Genomic DNA, 21882 nt, shown 5'->3' with positions numbered 1-21882 from the left:
ACAGAACTCAAGTGATTTCAAATCACCTTATAACTCCAGTTTGCAGGGAAGAACTTGGTGGTGCACCTGGGAATCTGTATTCAGACCTGTATCTAGATATTTAACAGTGTGCAGCTCACTGTACAGATGAACAAAGCCATGTGAATCTTCCACAGGAGACACAAAGGAGTGTCACAGTGTCACCAGGTCCTACTGAATCCTGGGGAAAAGGTCAGAGGACATGGAGAGAATGAAGAATCACATCTCTTTGTCTTCCTTTTTACACGAACCTGACCTTTTTTTTCCCATGTTCTGAAAGAGAAATACTACTGCATAGTGAAATTATAAAGAAAGCTAATGCAGGCAGTCTCTTGTGATTGGGGCATAGATCCACCTTTATCTGGTCTGGTCCTGAGACATGCTCTCCCCCAGCCCAGCCATACAGCAGTTCTGCACTGGGGCCTGACTCAGAAGAGCTGGAATGCACAATGGCTGAGACAACCAGGGGAGAGCACAGCCCACAGCCTTTTGCTTTTTGAAGTAATGAGACAAACAGGCCATGCAAGCAGTAATTCCCTCATTTGGGAGAATCCCCAAAAAAACAGCACATCACTCTACCTGCTGAGGGCTGTGTCCTGAAATTTTTCTTTGATGGGGAATTAATGTGTTGCTGTTTTGACCATTGTTTTGACTCCTGTTTGTAGAGGTAACACTATGTCTTATCACTAGACAAGATGGAATCCTGAGACTGTCACCTTCAGCCTCATACTGGTTCAACAATATAACTTCCAGTTATACTGTCCCTGCTGATCAGAGTCGTTATGTGAATGCCACTGGCCAGACAGGACCTAAATTTAACCATCTGAGCACAGTATTCACTCTCAATTTTGTTTGAGGCTACATAGTTGTCAAATAGATATATCAGATATATCAGGTGAGACATGGGCTACATTATGCTTATGTCAATAGTTTGCTATGGCAGGAAGCAGCTGCAGACCTGGGGAGAGTCCTTGTAGTAGTCAGTTGTTGGCTATATGATGTTCAATTTTTATTTATAAGCATTCCTAGTAGTTGTTACAAAGGGCACTTTGTTGTTGCTGTTAATTGATAACAGTCTCAACAATCTCCACAAACCAAAAAAGCTCACAGTTTAGCCACCAGAACAAGCTTTTGGGCTTGCTTCTAACTGAATGCACACTATGAACACAACCAGTGTTGGTTACTGAGGGCTAATGACTGAAGCTAAGACATCGTGGTCATGGAATCTTACCCTCTCTTCTCCTCACCTTGTTAACAGAGGAGCATGCTTTGGCTTCGGAGCCACAAGTCCATAAGGTGCTTTTCCTGCAAATTACCTTCCTTTTCAGAATTCACTCTCACTTGATCCATCAAAGCTTAAGCCTCATTGGCTTCAAGATCATTTTAAGAGACGCATTTGTCACTACTTTGTAGTTTTGTCAGACAATGTATGCTTATGCACAAGTGTGCCACAGAAACACAAAGGTATTTGTGCTCTGGCTAACACTACACACTTCTGAAAGTTTACCAGCTCATCCTAGCATAAGGTGCGCTATGTTACCATGTTTACTCGGTGTCTGTGTTGTTTTCTATTTTATATCCAGTGCCTATTAACGGAGGGATGTCGCTTTCCTCATCTACACACCTTTCAGAAGTAGGTTGTAATTGCTCCACCACTTTAGTAATTTGTGACACTCCTTAAAGCCATCTCTGCTTCTTCCTTGTACAAACTGGGAAGCACTTTGCTGCCCTGCCAGCTTTCTTCAAATGGCAAAAGCAGCTGGATCTAATCGTTTCCTGAAGCCAACACTGTGTTTTGGATGTATATTTTGCTTTTTATGATATCCATTTTATAGGCTTTCACTGGTTAAATTACAGTGAATACAGAGAGACAGATTTTGTGAACTACTAGCAGATGTTCGCTGTTGCTAGTTTTATGAGTCTTGTAGAACAGCAGGAACAGGCTATGTGCAAAACATTTTTTTTGTGATTTTGCCATCTCATACTGTTCTCACAGCACTGGCTCAGTAATGATATGATAAAGCTTGGGAGGTAGGCTTTGATTGCAGACTGGCTGCTGTTGGGGCCTTCAGAAAGCCAGACCTGTAAAGTGCAGTTTGTTTTCTAAAGTTGCTGCCTGTGGCTGAGACAGATGGGTTAGCTAGAAATATGTCATTTATAATACAATCAAATGCTTGACCTCTTATTCAGGTATTGGTTGTTATGACATGGATGCTGAATGTTTAAAACTGTCTCACAGCTTGTTTTGTTCAGATGTAAGCTGTGGTAGCTTTATCTGAAATGCTAATTTAGGATCAAATGATCGTGTTGGCATTATTTATTCGAATTTTGGAACACTTTGTTGTACACAGGAGAGAATGATCATGAACAATTCCACATAAAAACCAAGAGTACTGGAAGCTGTAAATTTTAAACAATTCCTTCTAAAAATGCCTTACTTGAAATCAGGCACACATTTGGGTAGTGAGTGTTTCATTGGGATAATTCAGAAGAGCACTCCTGAGCTAACAAGGCACTTGGTGGAAATGGCTTCGTAGTCGAAGACATGTTGCAGGCAGGGGGATAGATACCTTTTAATACACAATCAGCCTTGCTCTGCAGTCTGAACAGAAATGAATTATCACAGGCACAGACAGCATACAGATAGAGCAAGGCTGAGTCTGTGATAGCACAAGCTTTACTCTGACTCTGTAATATATCCATCTACAGAGTTCACACCTCCTTCTGTCCTCCATCTCTGCTGCCCATAGCTTATAAGTGTTATCTGAGCTTACATGTATTAACTGTGACTGTAGGCAGAGCAGCAATTGCGTTAAAAGAGTATGTTTAAAACCTCAAAGCAAAAATTTTGAAATATCAAAATTGAGAGTGTTTTATCCTATACTAATTCAGCCTTTTCTTGTCCCTATGCATTAATATCTCTACTACAACGCAAATGCAGATTGGAAAAAACACAGGAATAGGTCAGTCTTAATACAAGCATTAAATAGTTCTGTAGCAATTCATTTTTGCAACCTTAAAATGTTATTTTGGCAATATTTAGAAATAATGTCCTTTGTTCTCTTTTCTTTTCTTTTGGAATACCAAAATGAAAATAAAACAAACAAACAAAGAAAAAACAAACAGAAAATGCTATCAACACAGAAAATGCAATGGAGGGAATGAAGCATTTCCCAGCAGAGATACCTGCTGCAGTTGTGGAGAAGGCCCTTGCGAAAGCACAGGTGCTTCCACATTAGCTTCATGCTGATCTGTTCCCTTTCTCTCCCGATTTCATTTTCTTGCACAGTCCAGCGAGGGGGAATAATTTGATACAGGAACCTAAGGGAGAGAAAATGGGACCAGAACAGTCAGGAAAAGATTGTGACCGGGGAGAAAGAAAGCTGACAAATGAGGGAGGCAAAGAGAGAACTCGATGTCTAAGATGCTAAAGTTTGAGCCATACGGCAGGTGGTTGGAAACAGGGACATCGGTAACTTCCATAGGTGACACCTGGAAATTCCATTAGTAACAAACATTACCACTTTCTCTACCACATAACTGGAAAACAAGCTTGAAATGATAAAGTGCAAGAATTCACTGTACAAATGATTATCAAATTTGAAAGCACCTCCTGCAGTATCTAATTCGGCTTGTGCAAAACTGCTCCTCATATGCAATTTCCTGAGCATTATCATAGTCCCAAATCAATCAAAATAAGAACCCTTGAAAGACTATTTTAATACAACTCACTCTGAGAAACTTTATGCAACTGTCCACTGCAAATAATCTCTGATAATTTCTTCTTTACTTCTCCTATTTAATATCATCTTAAATCTGTGCAGCAGTTACTACCAATGCAGGCTCTTAGAGCCCTTTGAATGATATAGATGTTATTGCCACATCTATCTTAGGCACTTAATTGTAGCAAAGTTCATGTATGCATTCTTTAACCCTTCCAGAACTATCTGAAGTCATAGGCTTTAATTTGTTTTAGGGAAGAAGTCAGTAAATGCTGTAAGAACAAGTCCAGAGGATAATGATGTTTAATCTGACTTGAAGTTTTTCCCCTAATTTGGGCATTTTTTCCCATGTTCCTGCAAATATTCATCAATTTTCAGTTTTTTAAGTGAATGAAACTGAATGCTATCTAGTTGCAATTACAGTCAGTTTAGTGAGAGCCTTTATTGTCCAATATTCTGCACATCCTAAATAACATTATACCAAAAACATTAATGTAGGCTGCTTTACAGAATGCCCAGAATACTCCTTCTATCCCCAAATGCAGGCAGTGGTACATCTGTCACTGCCTTGTATACACCCCTTTTGTGCCCTGCCGGTGTCACCTGAAGATACCCAGCTTGTGTTTATGTTTTCTTTTTTCATACTTCCACAGCCATCTTAGAGGGAATGTTTACCTGTCTATTTGCTTTTTCCTTTTGAAAGGGACTTACCTCCAACTTGGGCTTGTTACAGCGTTATTGGTCTTGAACCTGCAGAGGTTCTCTATTTACAGAAGCTGATGTTCAATTATGGGGAGTATGGGAAAGTTCACATCAGCATTGAATATGCTGTTTTTCTTTTTTTTGCTAAAAAACGTATAATGTTGCTACAAGCATTTCAGAACTATCTTATACTACTATTATTACTTTGCATAACATAATCAACTGTAAATATTCTATACATTTTACAGACAATGATTTCAGCAGTGTTCTGATTATTCAGCTGAGAATAGCAGCTTTGTGATCAAATAATTTTTGATAGCATTTCTGTTCTTGTGACCATCCTTGAAGGAAGAGGCACAGTAGCCAGCTTCCAGACTCTGTGGCGTGATGTAAGGCTCATTTCCAGTCTAACACCACCAATGTCTGCTTTACAGGTTGATGACCAAATGAAGTTGCTTCAGAACTGCTGGAGTGAACTCTTAATTCTAGATCACATTTACCGGCAAGTGGTACATGGGAAAGAAGGCTCCATCCTTCTGGTTACCGGGCAACAAGTGAGTACGTGGGCTCAGAGAAGTATTGATGGCTTTTTAATAATCATTTTCAAAATAGCAGGAGTTTAACTAGGTCAGAAGCACTTCTGTGTTCTCAGAGATTCTCCACAAATAATGTAGCTAAAATGACTTGTGCACTCTGTTCCTAGTCTGTTGATTACAGTTAAACTTATAAAAGCAGATATAATCATAAGCACTTTGCTTTTCAAATATACTTGTATACCTCAGTGATTGAAAAACAGCAGATGAGAAGTGTTTCTCAAGGATTTATTTTCTTGGAGCTAAAAAGGTTGGTTTCTGACAGCAACAACAGATGTCCCAAACTCTGTGCTTTAGGTCTAAGCAATTTTAGTTTATTTTCCCTACAGAATTGTGGTTTACTCAAAAGAATCGCTAACTAGATCAGAAACCTGGATAACTTGCAGCTACTGCCTCAGAAATACCTTGCTTTTAGAGAAGTATGCACTTGTGTGAGAGACTGGGGAGCTGAGACACCTAAAACCAGGAAAATAATTCAGACCATAGGATATACATGCAGATCTTGTCTCAGGAGCTGTCCCGGGCAATGTGCACTGCAGTTTCTGCACAGCTTTCTAACAGATGTCAGATGCTTGGGTTACTCAAAACACAGAATCCATAATGTGGGGAAATACTAGGAAAACTGTGAGAAAAACTGAATAAAGTGGGAAGCTTTGACTCACTCATAGTCTCCAAAGCACAGAGAACGCAATAAAGAGCCTTATTCCTAAGATTCTTCTTTCTGGAAAAAAAAAAATCTCAGTATCAAAGAGAAGTAAAGTACACCTGTGTGTTATGTTCCCAATTCAAAGTGGGAACTAATGATGGTCCACTGGTATTTAAGCAACTGCAAAGTAAACCATCTAGATGTATACAGACATGAGAAAGAGTTCCTTTTTCTAGCTATACAGATGCACCATTTGTGCCTGCACGCTCTGGAATCTGCATACAGGTTTAGTCACAGTTCTAACACTGTAGCCATTTCTTAATGCTAAGTGTTTATAATGATGTTTATAAACACTTCCTAGCATTAAGAATTGTCTTCAGCTTTAGAAAAGGAAGAGGAATAACTGCCTTTGTGACTAAAAGATGTACAGTAGAAGGGGAAAATGAATCACTTGTACAGGAAAAGTAGTGGGAAAATTCTACAGAATTGTCTGCTGTACCTTGTGGGAAAGTCCCTAAAACCTACATGAGATAAAATTGTAGCCTCTAACTATATGAGAAAAAAATAGTTGCATTATTCCTGATTAATATCAGTGCTAAGGAAAAAAATTACTGATTCAATTTCCATTTCACAATCTGCAAAACGAAAAGAATTATACTGGCAACTATTTTATTTACCACACAGGGTTCTGGTTTGATTCCTTTGTTGTTAATCCACAAGCACGGAGACTCATTTCTGTTACTGAATAAACTGCTAAATTAATGCCTCCTTTGTTATGTGATGAGCTAGCTTTTAAAGGTGCCCAGTGAATACATTCCACAGAACCTGTTAGACATTTACATACCTTTACGTTCTTAGCACTGCCTCCATTTTTCCACACTAATAGTTCTTATCTGAATTAGCCACTTTTATCTTTTTATTTGTAGAAAAGAAAAAAAAGCAGCTGTACGTGTTCTCATGGCAAGGCATAGCATTTTATTGCTGTTGGACAACAGCACGCTAATTAAATGCACTAAGAAATCATCAGCTGGTTTTGGAAGCTGTCTATTTCCAACTAAATTCAAACCTGAATAAATCGAACAGTTTACATCAATTTTTGCCCCACATTTGTCAAGTAAGTTTAATGCACCCTCCTTTCAACCTAGTTTGGCTTTTCTATGCCAATATTTGTCACTTGCAACTGGTGCAAGCACCCCTAAGTTTTCCATCCTCTGCTGTGCATTCCTCTTCACACTTAGGCTGCTTGGGAAGCAGAGAGTCATTTTATCAGAATACCGAACCAGACCCATTCCTTTCAGCAAGTTTTTTCAGCATATGACTGTCTTCCTTCCTGAATTCTGCTGCAAAGCAGAGAGTTTTAAGAGACCAGTAAAGACTGATGCAAAGAAGGCACTGAGTACCTCAGTCTAGTCTAACAGCCTGTACTAAATCACCAGTCAACTCAGCAACAGATTTTCCTTGCTGTTCCCTTACTAGTGATTTGACATCCTGCACAAGTCTCAGCTTTAGCTGATTTAAACAGGCTAGTTTAGAATCTTCCTTACATACTTGGACAGTGCTTCTATATTTTTTGTTCCTGCTTTCATCTACTGCGTGCTACTGTCTTTTCACAGTGTAGCACAATAGTTAATTTCTTGTTAAGCCAATCTGATCCACCACAACTACTCTTGAACATCAAAAAAAAAGGACCATCCTGGCAGCATCAAGTTGGTCTGTTGTCCTTCTAAAACAAAAGTCTAGTTCAAATGTATTTGTAACAGGGGAATTATGACTATTCCTCTCCACTATTTAACTGCAAAATAACTCTGGGAAAACACAGTTCTAGACCATGGCACTACCAGTATTAGCTGCTCCACTAAATGCTGCAAACTTGCTGGCTGCTGCCCCAATCCTTCCAGTTCCTCCAGTATGAAAACGGAAATAAACATGCCACCGTCTCACAGAAATTAATTGATTAAAGTGTGGAAAGCACTCTGACACTTCTGATGAAAAGTGCTGTATATGTTTTTACTTACAGCTACCAGCAAAGCACTATGAGCAAAATTACAGTCAATCACCTTGCTTTCAAATATATTAACTTTAAACTGAGGTCCGGAGCTAGATAGCCTACTTTATTACCTGAGAGATCATGACTATTGCCACAAGTTACCAAATTTAAGACCTTAGAAGCCTCATTCCTTGCTTTCCTTAATATATTCCTCCATAAAAGTTACTCATAAACACAGTCCTTTTTACAATCACAGTCAAGGGGGAAGCTGTCAGGGGGGAGCTTACTACCACTTAATTAGAGCATACCTGCTCTCTCCGCTCTGAGTGCACAGCCTCTGCTCCTCAGATATAAAAGTCAAACTTAATCTAGCTCTCCAGGGCCATACCATTTTTTGTTCAATCCTAGGTATCTAAAATGGGCCAGTAGTTAGAAGCACACTCGATAATTTTCAAGCACATCAGCTCACACCTGTTACCCTAGGGCATTCTTATCACATTACCATACATCTGTGTTTCCCTCAAGCCATTGGCTTATGAGTTTTTCCCAGTGTCAATCCACTGTTCCTACTTTGATTGGAAAAAAGTGTAGTCAGCAACAAAGTGAACAATGTCCCTTGTACAAAAAGGCTGTGGTTTACTTTATTTTGTTATTTATTTGGTTCGAGTTTCATAAATGAACCTCTTTTGTGTGCATGTGTGTCAGGAAAGCACTTTTTTCATATCATTACAATTCCTCAGCAGTTCCTCAGAAACAAGTTCCTCCCTGTGCTGCACACTTCATTTTCTGCACTAACTACTGCCCCTCAGCAGCAGTAATTACCATTTCAAAAGGAAATAAAGTAGCACAAATGCATTTTACAACTCTCCAAATTTCATAATAGAAAACAGTCAAGGAGTGATTTGCAATGTGGTAGTTAATTGTAAATCATTGCCAATATGCTCTCCATCCGCCAAGTTTAGTAGCCTTGCCATGTGCCTTGTGATTTTAACAGACAATTTGCCATTATAGAAATTTAACACATCCAAGTTGAGCGCTTTATTTTTGTATCTTCTACTCCAACAAAACACAGTCAATTTCCAAGACTCAGCATATACAGGATAGATAGTGAAGTTCTGTACAGAATGTCACTGCTCTTGCATTTTCAGGCAGCATTCAACACACAACACATCAGTTGTAGGGTTGGAGACACAAGTCGCTCATTTTGTTCATACCTCCACTCGTCAATGTTGCCAAATCTGTTTCTTGAGTTTGGTCTCACTTTCAGATTAAAAAGGCTGCCTAAGAATGTGCCTAAATCTGATACTTCTTGAGACTGTTCAAAGTACTGATTAATTTGCATACATCAGGCATATATATCCTCTCACCCAGACTTATATTCTAAGAGAACACCAGAGGAGAACATGAACAATAACCAAGATCTAAACAGCATTTTGCTTTGAAGTAAATCATAATCTAGTTTCAATTTAGATCAGAATTTTGTGGCTTGGACCTCCACTGAAATGGGATGCTTTGTAGCTCTTTCAGCTGTACTTTACTGAAAGGCATTGAGGCATCGCATAGGGGCTTTGCCTTGGGAATTTTTTGTGGAAGTGTCATTTTTGTTAGACTTACCACTTGCAGAGAAGGCTTCAACTCTCCCAATGTACGTGAATTCATTGGCCTCAGAGAATCTGCTTGTCTAGGTGACCAAGTTGCCTTACAGCTGAAAAGTTTTTCAGGAAAAAGCTTCATTTTCAGATTGCAGGCTGCAGATGATTGTTTCACAAATAAGGGTGACCCTTGCAGAAGCAGCTCTGTCATACAAATTTAGAAGAGTGTTAGAGAGAGAACACACCTGTGAAAAACCACACCTGATCTCTATTCACATTTGCTTTGCTATCAAACCTATAGTAGCAATGACGTTTTAAGAATAAAATTCCAAATCCAGTTCAAAGACAGAAGCAATACATCTATCTGTTTCAACCATCTCTAGTCTATTGAAGCAGCAATAGTTTTGGGATCAAAAGCAAAAGCATCCAGTCTTCTGGACTGATACGAAAGAGTTCAACATGGTAGAGAAGAGATTCAGATAAGAGCGTAAGAAAGGAAAATGAAATCAAAAGAGTTTCAAGTCCCTGAAAAAATAGACTGAATTAGTACAGTCCTATTGGTGTTGCCCAAACATTTACAAAAAATCTCCATTGATGGACTGTCTTCCAATACTGTACATTCATCAATGGTTGCATATCACCTCTTCTATACATAAGAAATGCAAAGACCATTGCAACACTGAAGCAAATAAATAGATTCTATTGTGCTCTAGGTCAGTTATATTTTAACACCTTCATATTAACAGTTTGAAGAATGGACTACCACCATTACTAAAGTAGAAAATGTAATGTTACAGGTTAAAATAGCTCTCTGAATGAAACTTAAAAATATTTTTATCATCATGCTTTTTATGACATAAATATATCTACTATAAGTGGATTTGTATATGATCAACAAAAGAGCACAGAAATCTTCCAATCTTGATGTACTAATCTTTTTTGAAACTAAGTTAGACATACTTTGCAATACTTTAGAGTGTTAACATTTGCATTTTATAACTAATTAGCAAGCACAATAACACCATCCTAGGGGAAAGGTCCACTGGCAACTTAATTCATTATCTTCTATTATTGTATATCATGTTAAAATGACAAGCATCTTACACTGTGTAGCTCATCACAATTTTAATTAACATATCTAAAACTGATATGAGCATTTGCTGATTTTGTCTGCGCTGAATCCTCCTCGATTTTTGTGGAGGCACTTATATGTGCTTTTACACATTCACTTGCTTTGAAACATAAAATGCATTGTTTTAAATATAATTAATGAAAGTATTAAAAACATGAAAATATGAACGTGAATTTAATAACCACCACAACTGCCAGCAAAATATAAATTCTCTCCCACCTCAGGAAATAATGAATGAAATTAAGTGAAAATAGTGAAATTAAGGGTGTGATAGTAAATTAACTTGCTTGGTATATACTATGCTTAATGCCTTTTTCTGGGAGAAATGCTCACTCAGTCACCTAGCCAGATACTAAAGCCAACTCAAAGGCTTCAGGTCTTTCAGTGCAGGTTGCCACCCATGGATGGGAGCAGCAGCAGAGCGCCCCCAGCCAGCAGCAGGCTCTGCTGCCAGAGTAGCACACAGCCGAGCAGGGAGGAAGATGGTCATTTTGCTGCACCCAGATGTTTGCTGCCAAAAGGGCAGTGAGCTAACTTAATTTATGTGAGAAAAAAAATCTGCAGTATTAGTCATTTCCATCTCTTAACCGCTCTGCTTACCAGTTGAGAAATTTTTCAATAGCTGACTTTCTAAATGCTGCTGAACTGGAGGTACTTTACCAAGATATATTATATTTAAGAAAAATTTTCATAAACACTCAGAACTGGCCTAACTTGCTTCCACTGTCATTTAAGGCATTTGGCACTTTTAAGTCAATCTGAACTAGATCAAAAAAAAAAAAAAAGGACTTAGAAAAAATACTTAGCATTACCATACCCCCTCTGCAGCACCATTTAAGTTATGATCCTCTTTACTATTAGTTTTGTTTTTTTCTTCCATTGCTGTTAGTATTTCTGTATTCTCTTTTGCAAAGCCTGCTGCCTCATTGTCCCGGCCCTCACTTTTGCAACACAGGAAGCTGGGAAGGCCAGCAAACTCAGGGGTAGCTGTAAGAAGTGGCCACCAGAAATGCTGAAAAGAAGGGTATTACATGAATGCTGCCTGTTGAAATGAGCTAAGCACGTTTTTCTACATGGAGTACAAAACTGGAAGTTCTTACACAGATTTCTGCCCAATATTCTTGATCAGAACGCATCTACAAGATGTGTGAGGTTTACCTGAGGCCACTTCATATTTCGGACTTTCAACAGATGTCCCAGCTGCCAGGATACAGTCTAATACATTTCATGCTGTCTTTGGACTAGAGATTTGACCCTGAACTTCTGACATCTCAGTTGACTGCTGAAAAATTCCCAGTCTGGCATTTTTGATACCTTAGGTAATCTAGTCCATAGATCTTAAAAGAGCCACAGCTCATGCTGGATGCACAGTTATTTTCTACTGTCGTGACTGCAGCAGTCTTGGCCATGCGTAAAGCCAGTTTGAATCTCCAGGTGGGAGGCAGACCGGTGAGGACATTAAGCACAAAGTTAGGTGGCAGCAGAGTGGAAGTTTCTAGTACCTAATTTTAGATTTAAGCACATCAGTTAGCAAACGGTACTACAGCACAGCCTGCAGTATAGTACATACAGTGATACCCACACTAACCCTACACAATTAAGTGTAAGTACCAGAATGGCAAGAACAGGTAGTAGCATAAATCATCATACAGGGCTGTTCTGTTGGCACTGCTTTTGTACTGAGCTAACCCAGTCAAATCTCTATCATTACTTCTTTAGCATTTCTATATTCATCATGCAAGATAGCACTGAGTACTGGTACGTGAGGAATTTACACCTCCAGTCATCTGTGCAGCCAGAACTTTATGCCTACTGCTTTATTTCTAAATTAAGTGATATGAAAGCATCACTGAAACCTCTGTTTCAAGAATGCCAGTTAACTTGTCACCAAAACCAACTAAACTACTCAGTACTAATAATGGGGAAGCCATTTGTTGATTTGATTTTACCAAATGGAATTTGCCATACAGTGATAAGTAAATATTAATATGTCAGTGTGCAAGTAAGCTCAAAAACAATACTCTTTTAATTTTTGTCTTTTAAAAGCATGTTTTATCATGAACTGAAAGGTGAAAGTATTAAAACACCTTTTAGTATCAGTTTCTGCATACAGAACCAAACAAGCAGGACAGTATACTATTTAATGTGGCCAATTTTTTCCAAAAAGACATTAACTGAGGCTTTTTCATGCACAGTTGATTTTGTATAAGCTGATTGACACCTTTGGGGGTCGTCTTTCCACTGACTTATAATTTTGCTCACTCTTGAAAAAGGCCTCCTGCACACCCAGTATTCTCTAGTTAAAGCCGAAAATTCAACTCATCATATTTACACAATAAAAAAAAAATCCATCCTGCATTGTTTTTAATTGCAAATCCTACTCAAGGGACCAATTCTCCTGCTTAGGAGGCAGCCCTGTGCCTTCTACTAGAGAACCAACTGCAGTCAATTATGGTAATGAAATGTCAATAAATATAAAAATTTAATACAGCCAGCTCATGGTGAGTGGCAGATGAGGACTTGCCTCCCAGACAAATTTGCTGGTGTTGCAAATATTAAATGCACCTGAAAGAGTAGCAGGTTGCGTGAGAGCTCTCCAGTAGAGGGATGGTGGGAGATCCAGACATCTACTGGGCTTTTCCATTACGGCATAATTGCAGCACTAAAGCCACTGATATTCTTGACATCCAGACATCTTAACTTCTTATTATGAATTGAAAGGCATATTTCCCCCTCAAACTGGAACCTCAGTGAGGGATTTTGAGCTTTCTTCCTCCACTTAACAAAGCATTAACATTACAAAATGGAAATTAAGTTGAGAATGAGTTGATATTTGTATGTGACCAGTTTCTCAATAGGAAGTAGTTGAATCATATCACCATATTAAACTGTTCTATAAATAAAAAGTATTTGGGCATGTTACTACTTTTTAATTACTAATTAAGTAAACATATATCCTTATATATAAAGAAATACATTTATGTATGTGGAGGGGGGGTGGAGGGAGAGAGAGAGAGAGAGAACAGACAAAGTGGAAAGCAGATTTTGAAAGACAGTTTGTCTGGAAGTCACAAAGACTGGATCCTAGGTTAGTCACAGATTTCTTTGGTTCTGAATAAACAATTTAATGTCAGCACTTCAGTGTTCCCAAGTATAAAAGACAGCAATAAAAACAATCTCATAGGATATTTAAGCATAATCCACTGACTTCACTGAAACATAAGCACGACTCTAAATGCTCTCCAGTGCTATTTTTTACATTCATGCCAAAAGTGTAACTTCATTTTTCTTGTACTGTTGCTTCCAATCAATGTCTCTGGAGCACTGAGTATATATAAATAAAATGTCTTATTAAAGTCTGTAACCTATTGATTACATAAAGGTCATCTCTAGGAGAGGTTAGTTTTAGTCCTTTTCAATCATCTATCTTATCTTTCCTGGCTGAAATTTTGACAGGCTTAAGTCCTAGAGTTTCTTCTTGCTTTACAGCTGTTTATGATTGAGCAAAATCAATTTAACACTTTTAAAATAAAGAAAAAAACATGTTTCAGTAACAGTTATTTAGAAAATATAAATCCTAAGGGATCAGTGCCCGGAGAAACAAAATTTTCAGTACTTTTCTTTTTCCTTCAGTGGTACCTGGTCCTTCTTTATTAAGTACTTTATTATGAGAGACCTTAAAGACTGGATTAGTGCACTGACATCTTTAAACACACTGCTAACCCAAAGCATGCACTTACCATTGGGCTTTGCCTTAGTTTAAATCTGGGCTTCACCAGTGTGTGGTTGTATGAAGTATGGCTGTCAATTCCCCTGTTGCTGTGGAGGCCCCTAAGAGACTAAAGCTCTGCAAATACGAGAACAGCCAGGCAAGAAAGGAATTTTGAAAAAAAACACCTAGTGCATCACAGCCCCTATGTTTTGTCTCTAGATCATAGCATTCCCTGAGGCCACAGGGCAGGAGTATGTCTCAGCTTTCATCATCCCATGACAAAGTCCACAGAAATTAGCAGAGACCATCCTCACAGCAGCAGTGGCTGGTGCAGCTATTTGTGCATCCCCTTAATGACACTAGCATTTCCATAAAAATGTTTTAGCATGCACAGTGGTGAGGTTGACTGATTTCAAGAACTGCAACTGAGTATAACAGATAGGAAGTGCTTTAAGGACCCTTGGCTTATAGACATTGCCCTTTTAAAAATACAGAGCATTCACTGCAGCTTTCTGTTGGTTCTCTACACACAAGAGCCATTTAGGACAGCTTGTGGAGAGGCCAGTCTCTCCAAGAAGGAAAGGGCAGTATGACAAGGGCAGCAGACCTCCCCTGCAGTCACACTCCTTATTGTGCTGCAGATCAAGGGGCTTCATGTGCCACAGTGGCTGCCCAGAACAGTGTCGGTGCAATTGGCCTGTGCCACGCACCTGCCCAATCCTCCTCCCATAGCAGAAAAGGTTCTGCTAGAACAAGTCCCTTGGAGCCAGCTCCAGAGAGTGCCAGGATTTTGTGTAGCTAAAGAGAACAGAAACTACCCTCACAATACCTCCACTTCCTGTGGGAATACACCGACATTTCTGGGCTTGAATAGATGTTTCTGGCCAAGTTATGGGCACCAGATTGTTTCCCATGAATACCTCTGTATCCCTCAGGACTAATATGCCTGGTGTGGGCGCAAAGCCCAATTTCATCAGTCTCTCTCCACAAGATCATACAGTTGCAATGAGAACAAGAGACACAAATTAATAAGGGACATAGTTCCCAGTGTCATAAGCAATATTCAGATATAAAGCTTCTAACACAAGCTAATACAGACAAACCAACATTCAGAGGTGTGACATACCATTAAGATATATGGTTTAATAATAACTCCAATATATACCGTTGTGCTAAAATGGGTTTGTATATGAAATCATCCTGACTTGATAACATCATTAAATTGAGAGTATTCTTTCATCTAGGAGTATCCTAGATACATGTGATTGCTTGAAATACTCTAAAGTTGTTCTGTGGGCACAGACAGATGTCAGACAGAAATATACTTCTCTTTCACAGGTAGATTATTCCGTAATAGCATCACAAGCTGGAGCCACCCTCAACAACCTTATGAGCCATGCACAAGAACTAGTAGCAAAGCTTCGTTCCCTGCAGTTTGATCTACGAGAATTTGTATGTCTCAAATTCCTGGTGCTGTTTAGTTTAGGTAGGTAAATTCTACTTTTTATGCTTACATTATTCCTTACTACTGTTGTGTTGTTTCTTTTTTCCTAAAACTGCTAAATATATTTTGCTTTTGTTATTGTTTCCTGAAAAACAAATATGATTTTAAAATGTATCTTATGAGATCCACAGTAAACAGGTGATCATCTTTAAATAATCACTTGCAGGACAATTAAATGGAAAGATTAAAAGTGGGTTTTGAAGTGGTTCCTAAAACTTATAGAATTTAGTAGAGTATTACAAGCTTACTCTATTTACTTTCTGAATATTCCTGAACAAAGATAACATTCAATTATAAGTTCCAGAGCACAGAGGAAAATACAGATTGGTATATTTTTATAATATTGAATATGTTTATGTAAAGCAGATGATTTGGAGATATGGTTAAAATATTATTTTATTTTTTTTTAAAGGAACTTCTGGTAAGTATAAACAGTCTTGTTTGCATATGGTTGTCATACAGTAACACATAAATCAGGAATGTAACTCGTGGTCTTCAAAAAGTGAAAGGAACTCCTGAAGTGCAGATTAATGATAATAGCTTTGTGACAAATCTAAGTAGGAAATAACCTTTAAAGGGAAGATTGTTTTGCACTAGCAGAGGGGACACAGTTGAAAGATACCTATGCAAGACAAATTAGTTAAACCAGTGCCCTTCAATGAATCAGTCAAGAAAAATCACCAGTGCCAGGAATAAAAAAAGGGCTTAGGGAGATGGATTCCTATTGACTTCATAGGAACAGATTTTTTCTGCCTGTCTTCTGTTTCAGGTTTGCACATTGTTGACTCAATAGAACTGGTCTAAATAAACTTTAGCTAAGTGAATTTCTTATTTACTGGCAGGCAGTTGAAAGGAGAGACTTAAAAACATAAATAAGGTCAGATCCAGCAATTTCTCCATAGCCAAAATTATGGTTTTACTCAGAAGTTGTTTGTCTACAAAGAGAGCAAAGAGTTGAGCCAAGCACAACAATGAAAGGAATATCAGCAGTGCTGATATTTAATGATCTTTTCCTTTAATTATCCTTTTTTTAAAAAGATTCTCTAAAGGAATAAAATTCTATAAATTATTATAATACAACTGCAGATAAACCAAGAGGAGTAAGACAATTTTGCATATGCTGAGAAGATTCAATTACTCTCTGAAATATGTCCATCCATGCGGTATTTATAGTGTTTGAATCTGCTATGGAAAGTTTAGATGAAGCTCTCTCAAAACACAAATAGCATTTTTTCTCTCATTTATGCTGCTATAAAGAGAACTAGTTCTCCTGCTAATGGGAGCCTTGTAGTCATATTACTTCTTTATAGAAATGATGTAGCAAAGAAAGGGTCAGCACCTTTCCAACTATTAACTCACTATTTAGCGCTTTGCAAAACTCATTTTGTTAAAAGTCAAAGCAAAATGTTATTCTGTAAATAGTAAAACACAATGATGATGCCCCGTGACCCAAAGAACTAAGGCATTTATTTGTAGAGAACGATGATAACACTGAAGCAAAAAACATAGATACCTTTTCCAGGTAACTACCTAAGTTTGTGCCCAAAAGTATGAATGAACTGTCTGGCTGAAGTTGAGTGAGTCAGGCTTTTTAAGACATTAAAGTACCTATCAATGCTGGTAAGCATTCAGCAGAGTTGTAAAAACTAGCTAAACAGCAAATTTTGTGGAAATAATTGGGAACAATTATTGTATCTAAATACTGAGATGCATTTCTTGCATATCTTTGTCTCTTAAGGCATCTCAACAGAAAACTGAACTTAATGCTGAAAATACATTTTTAATCAAAACAATATTTCAAAAACCTGAGCTGACTTACATTGAAAATCTGACTCTGTAACATTTAATGGAATAAGAAGCATATCAAGACATACTAACCTTTCTCATTTCTAAGGACGGCCCCTCAGTAGTGTTCACCAAACCAGTAAAGTCTTATACTATTGCTTCTGTGGTAGCACAAACTCAATAATCCACAACATTCATTTATTAAAAAGAAACTGTTTGGTTTTTTATAACCACAATTACAAGGCTGCCTTGTAAAGCTGTTTGTTATTCCTGACTATATCATATTGTCTGTATCCCCAGAGGACAGCAATTTCTCCTTGAGGGCAAATAATATTCTCTTTTCTTTTTCCTTAACATTTCAGTAGTAAACTAACGGTAAAGTAATATTCAAAATTCATATTATTTATTTCTTATTTTTTACCTCTTAATTGCATTTGAGAGGCTTCTTTCAAGGAAGGAGAATCAACAGTAGCCATTGTACAATTGATGGAAACATTGAGCAGGCACACAGTGAAGAACTAGAAAAAAGGAATCTTTGAGAGACTTGGGTGTTAAACCTACTTTCCACATTTGCTCTGCAGGCTTTAAATTTCTTAATTCATGTCCAAAAAACAGAAAGGGCATATCTGAGAAAGCTGATTTTCAGATAGGTCTGTAAGTCTTCATCAAATTTCCTAGTGTATAGGAATTAACATAACTGGCTTTCTAAAAGCAAGCCAAATTGTCAATAATTCTCTACCCTAATCCCAGAGTAATACAAGTAATTTTTCTACAGCATATAGCTGTATAGTCCACAGTACACATCATCAAAAAGGTAGGTCTAAAAATTGTTAGATTATATCAACATACATTGCAGACAGGAAAAGCAACTGAATCAGTTTATCTCTGAATTATCATTAATGAATCTGACAGCAGTTTGGAAACTCCTATTCTGACAGAATTAGAAATTTATTCTATTTTATTCCATTCGTTCTAATTATTTAAGTGTTGAATTCTCTAATACTGGGGAAGAAATAGATTGCAGTGATTCACATCTTGGCTTCACTAAAGTCAAATAGAATTTCTCACTGATTTTACCAGAATGAAAATCTGTCTCAATGTTTCTTTCATTTTCTTCTTATCACAAAATAAATTTCAGATCAACTTTTCAACCACTCAATTTGATTTAAATGATTATTATTTTTTAAAATTAATTTGTGAACCAAACACCTGCCTATAATACAGGTTACTTGTTATCATCTTCTGAGGTAACAAATCTCTTTTCAGTTCACAATCCAGTAGCATTACAAACTGGTCAGTTAACCTGAAATCAGCCACTGTTCACTTTTTTACCAAAACTTCCCATTTGTCCTGCTAGTTTTTATTATCTGAAAGCAGCAAGGATGATTTGTCAAACCTTCCATCAAAGCAGTTTATAAAGCGAAATGCCAATATGAAGAAAGTTAGACATCATTTGACCCATATCCAAGCACTTGTCTGCCTGGAGCTAAATGCTAGAGTAGGCAGCAGCTGACTGGTACTGCTCTCTTATCATTGTCAGGACACAGATAAATGTACTTCATTTAAGAAATGAAGGTTTTATCAATGGGCAAATAATTGCAGAGCCACTATCGATCTCACAACTCACTTAATGTGAGACAAGAGGGACCTGTGGACCTGTAGAAATGGTAAACATTTAATCGCAATGGGCAGCAAACAATGGCCTTTTCGTTAAAGAAAGAAGGAAAAAAACCAACAACTCGATTTTCAGACAAACCACACCAGTCACTTAACGGTTCAGCAGAGATCCACTCTGACCAGACAATACTCCATACCCATTTCTTTTGGGTAAGAAGAATTAGCAAATCTTTCCAAGCTTTCAGTCAGAAGTAGGTGCTCTGAATATGCAAAGTATAGCATAACAAAGTCTGCTTTGACAAGCCAGTGCAAGTCCAAGGTGGAGCACTCATCCAGGAACAGATCGATCCTCACTAACTGATTTTCCTCTTAATTCCTGTGAAAGGCAACACTTAAGTCTTGAAGACTGTCTTAAGTCTTCAGTCAGTTCTGAGGCCAAAATGCTCATTTTAGCAGTTTATACTTTTCATAGTTTGTAAATATACAAACATTTTCACAATTGACCGTATATATGCACTATCAATAGTATGTATTTATACTTGTATTATGAGATGGTTTTATTAAATCCATTGACAGTTTTTTTATACTCATCCAAAGTGCACTGACAAGCATATTTAAGACAGTACCTGACGAACATGCAGTCAAGGGGTTCTGTACAATCAACATTCAGCCATGTCCTCCAGGCTTCCCCACATTACATTTAAATTTAGAAAAACAGTTTCCGCACACTTGTTAAATTCAGGTTCATATCCTAACCTCATATTTATCTACATTAAGTATTTGAGGATAATGTTGGCAAAGAAACATTTCCTGAACTTTATGTAATCCTTTGGAATTCAGGAAGAATAAATTAGTATTCAGGAGATGTGACTGTTCAATATTTATGCCACTGAGACTTGGCAGAAGCAAATAATGGTACATAAAGCTGATGCTTGTCTTAATTAAATGCAGTATAATAGGTGTTGAGGGTTTTTTTTTCCCCTTAGTGAAGAAAGCAGTTTAGCAATGACCAGATATAACTCATTCTGAAGTTCAGAGTTTAAAATTAATCAATATGTATTTATAAGAAGGGAGGGACAGAGTATAATTTATTATTAGCTGAAAGCTGGCTAATAGACAAGATTTATTTTAGTACATTTTCCCATATACTAGTTTCTGACAAAATATTTGCTCTCTTTGATTCTTAATTATTTTTTTGCTGTACTAACAGTATTTCAAATAGAAGACTTATTGGAAGGAATTCCCCAGCCACAAAAGGCTGGGAGTGACACCAGAGACATAAATGAGACACAAAATGAGACATCTACCTAGGAGGATCCTTTCACTGTGAAAAACTCGTTGTTCAGAGTAGAACTCTTAGTAGGATAACATTTCCTAATTTTCCGATGAGGAATTCTTAACAGCCTATATTCCTTTAAAGTTTGTGATGTACATATGCAGTGATAGCTAGGTTTGAACTGGAAGAGAATATAGAGATGAGACAATTCCAACGCATCTACAGCCCAGGGTCATCTTTCTTAAATGTCAGAGTAAAAGCTTTGAGAGTAGATATGAAGTAGGTAGATCAAGAGTGCTGGGGAGAGCTCCAACTCAGCATGAGTCAGAGTGCAGAAAGCAGAAAGGCGCTTTGACTGGAAAGGGTGCGGGTGAGACAGAGATGGCATTGTAGGGCAAGCCAGAAGAGGAAGTGACCTCATGGTGCTGAACGGTTGATTATAAATATGGAAGGAACAGCTACAGGACATCGACAGTGAACACAGTGAACACAATTTGTGTCTGAGGTAGCAGAGGGAAAGAGAGGATGCAAAGATAGCAAAGCAGTGCGTTTGGAAGGAAGTCTTGAAAGTGATGTTTCCCAAGGACAAAGGAAGAAGTGCTGTGGTAACTAAGACATAATGTGATGAGACTACATGGTATTTGTTAAGAATTTAACCCAGCAAACAATAGCCTTTGTGCAGTGTCCATGGAAGTCTATTAAAACATACTTACAGGATCAACTATGTTGTATTAGTTTGGGATCAATTATATTAGAAGTAGGCCTATTTAAAGGTGAACATCACTGGCTTTCGGGTGATCTCATCTTAGGATAGAATGGAGGCTCCATTTCTAGAAATCAAGATGAACAGTTCTTTAGATTACTATGACATAACTCAATAGAAAATTACAGACATAATGTACAAATTGTCTAGATGGAGATGTACAGCTTGAATTGAACAAAATGTTGAAGGAGACAGTGACAACAACTATGTGGGTCCTTTCTTGTACCCACATCAGGGAAAGCAAATTTCATAGGCAAGAAGTTCAAATTCTCACAATTTCACTCTTTTTACAAGCTTTACCCAATCTCCATTACAGACTATTGCAGCTCAGAAGAATTTTATATGATATCTGAGTTACTTTATCTGGTAAATGAAAACTAGAGAAATCTTTGTAAAAAGTGGTGAAATCCAGAGTATTACAGATACTATGTATGGTACAACCAAATGAAAACAGTTCTGTTTAAATAAGCTAAAGACCAAAGACAATAGTTAAATAAACCTGATCTAAAGTATGTGGAGTATGTTTTGAGCAAATTTGATATTTTCCTTTGTAAATAACAGGAGTCACTTGCTCTATTTTCATGCCAGTGTCTAAAACTGCAAAAACAGTATCTTCAGAAGTGAACTATAGCATTGTGTGCAACATGCAGGACAAAGTAGATTTCCTTTTGCCCTGTTCTTTTATTTCTCTGTTTTTATTGAATTCTTTAGAGAAACAAAAGCAAAGACATCTTCCCTTCTCTTTATCTGTCAAAATCTGTAGCACAGTCAAACAATTAAAAATCAGTCCCTGAAAGTTCTTAGAGACGCTAAATGATGATGAATGGAGTGAA

At 37.6% G+C, this 21882-nt stretch overlaps 1 protein-coding gene and 1 long non-coding RNA gene across 6 annotated transcripts in view; one reads left to right on the top strand and one right to left on the bottom strand.

Annotated features, from left to right (window-relative positions):
* The window catches only part of NR5A2 (nuclear receptor subfamily 5 group A member 2), an 80625-nt gene that overhangs the window by 43181 nt on the left and 15562 nt on the right, over positions 1-21882 (top strand). For all 5 annotated transcript variants that reach the window (XM_085511085.1, XM_015869514.3, XM_085511087.1 and 2 more), the window contains 2 exons: positions 4877-4996; positions 15443-15590. In XM_085511085.1, coding sequence (XP_085367211.1) covers positions 4877-4996; positions 15443-15590 — 268 coding nt within the window. The remainder of the gene's footprint in view (positions 1-4876; positions 4997-15442; positions 15591-21882) is intronic.
* Positions 3201-9415, bottom strand: LOC116653761 (uncharacterized). The gene is made up of 3 exons (XR_004308178.2): positions 9283-9415; positions 5698-5756; positions 3201-3339 (listed from the first exon to the last, which is right to left on the bottom strand). It is a non-coding gene; the product is annotated as an uncharacterized LOC116653761 (long non-coding RNA).

Source organism: Coturnix japonica, chromosome 11 (genome assembly GCF_054131305.1).
Source record: "Coturnix japonica strain WE chromosome 11, WE-NBRP24, whole genome shotgun sequence".
NCBI classification, from domain to species: Eukaryota; Metazoa; Chordata; class Aves; order Galliformes; family Phasianidae; genus Coturnix; species Coturnix japonica.
This window is presented reverse-complemented; position numbering and strand designations above follow the sequence as displayed.